We start from the raw sequence: 5933 nt of genomic DNA, 5'->3' as shown, positions 1-5933 counted from the left end.
GCTATCGTGGCTCGAGGTGGAAACAACTCCAGCTTGTACCATCGCTCGACTTTGGCTGATGAGCGCCCAACTCACTCTCGATTAGCTTTGAGATTGGTTCATGGGACAGCTAGCGGGCATTCGCCTGGTGCTGCAGGGGCACCATTTTGGAGCACGCATGTAGAGAATTTTATTCATGGCTTCATATCTCACCATTTCTATCCCAATGAGGGGTGGGGGTTGGGTTTTGATAGGGACATGAGGTTATGGCATGTAAAATTACACAACTACCTCCATATGGAATGAAGCGTACATGCAAGAAAATAACATTTTAGGGAAGGTAAAGACTAGTTTTCTACCGTGCTTACGTTTGTCTTTCAGCATGCACACATCATGGACCGCCTGATCTGAATCCGAGAGATATGTGTGTCCCATTACAAAATTCACTTCACACTGCCTACGATGCATTGATGTGAAACGGAAGGCTCCAAATGTTTGGTGGGGCCCACTACCCAAGGCTTATCTTCAGCGCACGACGATTTTCCCATTGAAGCATCCTCCATCTCGGCTCTCTCTCCCCCCCCCCCCCCCTCTCATCTCTCGCTCATCTCTGATGAAATGTTGTGGTGAGGCTACTGTAGGGTGGCGACCCTGCGGCCGCGTGGTGACCCGAGCCTGTGGCGACGTGTTGAGGCCTCGGCGAGTGAGCTGCAACCGGCTAGGCCATTGTGGGGTGGCGACCCCGTGGTGATGGGGCAAGGCCTCGACGGGTGGCAAGCCCATGGCAGCGAGCTGCGAGCCCGTGGTGGTGCAGCAGCCAGCTTGCGGATACACGTCGAGGCCTCGGTGAGCGGGTCACAGCGGCGAGGCCATGGCGGGGAGGCGGCACAAGCAGCAGCACAGCGAGGCCACGATGGGGCAGCAAGCCCTACGGCGATGCGTCGAGGCCTCGACCAGCAGGAGGCAGGCAGCGAGTCCATTGTGGAGTGGTGAGCCACCAATTTTTTCCATGCCATAAGCAAAATCAGTGGAATTCCGGCGATAGCATGCAAAATTGCTTGTAATATGAAACAAATTTGTTTTCTCGGTTTAGTTGATTTTGCTATTCATTTAAAACAAATATGCCTTTTCTGAGTTCATATTGATTTTGCTTATATACATAGTCAAATTTGCCTATCTACAGAGCCAATTTTGCCTATACACAGAGTCAAATGTGCTGAGAAAAAAAAATCAAATTGCTTTTTTATTTGGTTTGTAGTAATCCTAATTTGGTTTTTGAAATCAACTATTTACGTTCAAATGTTATGTCGATTTGATTTGTTCAATCAATTTGCTCATTATGTAATCGTGATTTACTCAAATGTTTCGATGTGATTTGCCCATAAATTTTAAACCAATTTGCTCTTTCTGAGATCTTAATTTGCCTTTTTAAACTATACCTAGATTTGCTTTTTAGGACCATTTTATTTGTCTTTTCTAAATATCCTGATTTTGCTCCTCAAAATTCCACAGGTTTGCTTTTTGTTTTTTGTTTTCACAAACGAACAAGACGGGCACAGAGTGGTTCGCCCCCACCTTGCTGTGTTCTTCGCTACACCGCTGCCACCGCCGCATGGCTCTCAGAATTAATAAGAATGCTTTTCAAGTGATGATAAAAATTGCTTAACAATTCACCTTTTCCGTCTCATCGTATCTTCCTATGAAAGCCAATGGCATACACAATATAATTTGCTTTTAAAGTTGTTCTAATTTGCTCGCTGAATTAATTTAAATGCTTTTCAAGTGATAATGATTTGCTTTTGTCAATTTAATTTTTTCGTCTCCCTAAAATAAATACTTGTTATGTCTCAAGTATGCTTATTGTGAGGGACTATGGGATGCACTGGTCCATGCATTTCAACTACGATGAGCAGATGAGCTCGCTTCGTGAGATGGGGTGTTTGCGCTAGCGCTGGCATGGGTGCGCTCTTGCGTAGGGTGCTTTTCAAGTAGTTTATTAGATTAGGAATGCGTCTAATTAAGTTATTTTCCTGATTAGGTGTGTGAACAGAATAACCGTAGAATGCATGTGCAGGCATTAGTCGTGTCCTTTAGTGAATTGTACATATATTTCTCACGTCTAGCACATATCCCATATCCAAATGCCAAACATAAGAATAGTATAAGCTGATTATTTCCTAAACCGTAACCCACGTCTCATATCCAATATTCACATCGCGTTCCCATTCCAAAGCTTCATCCAAACGCCACCTTCTAGCTTGGCTAGTGCTGTTGGGAAACACACCCGACCAAAGATTGCTAGTAAGATAACTTCTCCAACAGCTGCCCAGCCCACCCACACTTCACCACTGCACCGCCCCACTCGCCAGTCGCCACTCGCGCACAACGCGTCGCCATGGCGGCGCTCCACCACATTGTCCTCCTGCTCCTCGCCGCTACCACCGCCAACGCGCTCTCTCCGGACGGGCAGGCGCTGCTGGCCTTCAAGTCCGCCGTCCTACAAGATCCCACTGGCGCGCTGGCGAACTGGAACGCCACCGCGCCGGACCCCTGCGCGTGGAACGGCGTCGCCTGCTCCGCCGACACCAACTCGACGGGCCGCCGCCGCGTCGTCGCGCTCTCCCTGCCCCGGAAGCGCCTCGTCGCCGCGCTGCCGGCGTCCCCGCTCCCGGCCTCGCTCCGCCACCTCAACCTCCGCAGCAACCGCCTCTTCGGCCCCGTCCCGCCGGCCCTCCTCGCTGGCTCCCCCGCGCTCCGGAGCCTCGTCCTTTACGGCAACGCACTGTACGGCCCGCTCCCCGAGGAGCTGGGGGACCTCGCGTACCTCCAGATCCTCGACCTCTCCTCCAACGCACTCAACGGCAGTCTCCCCGCGTCGATCCTGAAATGCCGGCGGCTCCGCGCGCTCGCGCTCGCCCGGAACAATCTCACCGGCCCGCTCCCGGAGGGGTTCGGTCGGGACATGGCGGCGCTGGAGCGGCTCGATTTGTCTTACAACCACTTCTCCGGTGCCATCCCGGACGACATCGGGAGCCTGTCCAGGCTCCCTGGGACGGTCGACCTCTCGCACAACGAGTTCTCGGGGCCCATTCCGGCGAGCCTCGGGAGTCTGCCGGAGAAGGTGTACATCGATCTCACATACAACAACCTGTCCGGCCCGATCCCGCGGAACGGGGCGCTGGAGAACCAGGGCCCCAAGGCATTCGTCGGCAACCCGGGCCTCTGCGGCCCGCCGCTCAAGAACCCGTGCTCGCCGGATACCGTGCCGTCGTCCGATTCGTTCGTGCCCAAGGATGGGGACTCGACCGCGCCCGAGGCGGCTGGTGGTGGCAAATGGAGGAGAAAGGGGCTGGGGAAGATAGCCATTGTGGCCATTGCGCTGAGTGATGTGGTGGGAATTTTGATCATTGCGCTGGTGTTCTTCTACTGCTATTGGAGGGCGATTTCATCCAAGGACAAGGGGCATCGTGCGGCTGCCGGTTCTAAAGGGTCGAGGTGTGGCAAGGATCGCGGCTGTTTCGGCAAGGATGAGTCCGAGACTCCATCCGAGCATGTGGAGCATTATGATCTTGTGGCGTTGGACCAGCAAGTGATGTTTGATCTGGATGAGCTACTCAAGGCGTCAGCATTTGTGCTAGGGAAGAGTGGGATTGGGATTGTGTACAAGGTGGTCCTTGAGGATGGGCTCACGATGGCGGTGAGGCGGCTTGTGGAGGGGGGATTGCAGAAGTTTAAGGAATTTCAGACTGAGGTTGAGGCTATAGGCAAGGTCCGGCATCCTAACATTGTTACCTTGAGAGCCTACTACTGGTCTTTTGATGAGAAGTTGCTGATATACAATTACATTCCTAATGGAAGCCTTGCTGCAGCAATTCATGGTACGTGCATGGTTTTGTGACTAACATCAAGATTTACAAAGCCTTTGCTGTGCCCTTTTCTATTGATTCTGTTGTTCCATGAACAAATTATTGAGAAGTTCCTTATAATACTTTTGTGGATCACGATCGTAATTCCCAATGCTTTAATTTAGCATAATAACTGCAGGTAGGGTGGAAATTTGGTATGCGCTTGGTGTAATTGTGTGCAACCTTTTTATTGTTTTGTTCTTTGAAACTAGTATGTTAGGATTGGAATTAAGTTCATACCAACTTCTCTTTTTCTCCAGGCTTTGATCAATTATTAGTTTTTATATAAGTTTGGTAGGATTTGTATTCTGGTATTCGTCAAAGATTGACTTTTCTGATATAACCTACCCTGCTGTTAGTTGTTATCTTTATTCAGAACTTGGAGATTCTCTTGCCTATTGTAACAGAGATTGTTTGACTATATCCTCACCTTCTAGTAGGACATGTGTGGTTGTGTCGAGCTAGTGATATGTTTGCTGACTCCTTGCTCTGTCAAATTGCTATGGCTTTCAGGTAAACCTGGGACAATGACATTCACGCCATTGCCATGGGATGCCCGTCTGAAGGTCATGCAAGGAGTCGCCAAGGGGATGTCTTTCTTGCATGAATTCAGCCCCAAAAAGTATGTTCATGGGGATTTGAGGCCAAACAATGTGCTCCTTGGAACAAACATGGAGCCATACATTTCAGACTTTGGCCTTGGGCGACTTGCAAACATTGCTGGAGCATCACCTTTCGCGCAATCAGATCGAGTTGGTTTAGAAAAGGTTCCGAGCCAGCAATCAGATGCCTCAGTGAGCCCTCTCGTGAGCAAAGGGTCATGTTATCAAGCACCAGAAGCTCTGAAGACGCTGAAACCATCCCAGAAATGGGATGTCTACTCCTACGGTGTGGTCTTGCTCGAAATGATAACTGGCAGATCGCCTGCTATTCTCCTAGAAACCATGCAGATGGATCTGGTTCAATGGGTCCAATTCTGCATCGAGGAGAAGAAACCGTCCGCCGATGTGCTCGATCCTTTCCTTGCCTGTGACTCGGAACGAGAGGACGAGATGATTGCAGTGCTGAAAGTTGCTCTCGCTTGTGTTCAGGCGAATCCTGAGCGGCGACCGTCCATGAGGCATGTCGCAGAAACCTTGGAGCGCCTCAACGGTTCAAGCTAGAAAAGTGCTATCTTGGAATGCTGTGATTTTGGGTGGAATATGACGGTTGTACAGCTCAAGTATGGGACGATGCTTAGGAGAACACGAAGCTCCAGTAGTTCAGTATTTAGTGCCCACATGGGCTCTTAGCAAGTTAGGTGCTAGCTCATATAATTAGTTTGCTATCGTGGGATGTGTCTTTCTTGTGCTTGCTTAATGGTGACATTATGGGAATGAGTTAGTTTAACTACCTGTATGCGTGCTCTCTGTTATGAATGAACAGCAACTAGTAGTATTATGACCCTGAGCATTTGTTTGAAAAACTGGACCATGCATGCCTTTCTGGCTATAATTATTTTGTGGCCTATTATCTGGAATATTCTTATAGTGAAAGCATGTCTGGGCCATGATGAATTATCGTACCCGTATGCTGGAACTCCTAAAAGCATGGCCAGTCTTTACATTCTTTTTTGAACGATGAGCAGGAGCACTGCTCGGTCTTTACATTTGGAGGGGATAGATTATGGCGAAGTGCTAAAGTGACAGTGGCTAAACCTGGTGGTGTACAGGCGATGTTCTTCCTTCTGGTCTTCAAGAGTTTTTGAATGGAAAGCGATATGGTACTGGCTGGTATTTTTAGGATGAAAAGAAGCAGTGTGATGTTGTTGCGCAATGCACTCTTATAGTCTCTTTTGTTAGTTGGTACGAGCAGCTACTACTCTTCAGTTTTCACGAGATGCTACTGCACAGAATCTTAATGTTTCGCTCTACAAAAAACAGAGTCCGGCTGTTTTTAGTGGTAAGGCAAGGGTATATCCTAAAACCTGGCTGTTCAGTAAATGCAACGCCAATTTGCAAGCTACAGGCTCTGTGTTTGCTTTATTAAGTACATGGAGGACATACATAA

The 5933-nt window shown here is 49.1% G+C and overlaps 1 protein-coding gene across 3 annotated transcripts; it reads left to right on the top strand.

The window, feature by feature from the left end:
• The first annotated feature begins 573 nt into the window (after window positions 1–573).
• On the top strand, window positions 574–5403 carry LOC133903092 (receptor protein kinase-like protein ZAR1). 3 transcript variants are annotated; one of them, XM_062344470.1, is made up of 3 exons: window positions 574–968; window positions 2018–3857; window positions 4398–5403. In XM_062344470.1, exons 2-3 carry the CDS (start codon window positions 2375–2377, stop codon window positions 5045–5047), a joined length of 2133 nt encoding a protein of 710 aa, XP_062200454.1. In that variant the 5' UTR covers window positions 574–968; window positions 2018–2374; the 3' UTR covers window positions 5048–5403. The 3 variants fall into 3 exon arrangements, with proteins under 3 accessions (XP_062200454.1, XP_062200448.1, XP_062200439.1); XM_062344464.1 differs by having other exon boundaries at window positions 1492–3857; XM_062344455.1 differs by having other exon boundaries at window positions 574–3857.
• The last annotated feature ends 530 nt before the right edge of the window (window positions 5404–5933 follow it).

Source organism: Phragmites australis, chromosome 2 (assembly GCF_958298935.1).
Source record: "Phragmites australis chromosome 2, lpPhrAust1.1, whole genome shotgun sequence".
Lineage (NCBI taxonomy): Eukaryota > Viridiplantae > Streptophyta > Magnoliopsida > Poales > Poaceae > Phragmites > Phragmites australis.
The sequence above is the reverse complement of the archived record's forward strand: the minus strand, read 5'-3'. Positions and strand labels throughout refer to the sequence as shown.

Excerpts from the sequence above, each read along its gene's own strand:
- LOC133903092 (XM_062344470.1), top strand. The coding sequence starts at position 2,375 with ATGGCGGCGCTCCACCACATTGTCCTCCTGCTCCTCGCCGCTACCACC. Across the intron at positions 3,858-4,397 it reads CCTTGCTGCAGCAATTCATG|GTAAACCTGGGACAATGACA; the intron begins GTACGTGCATGG and ends TATGGCTTTCAG.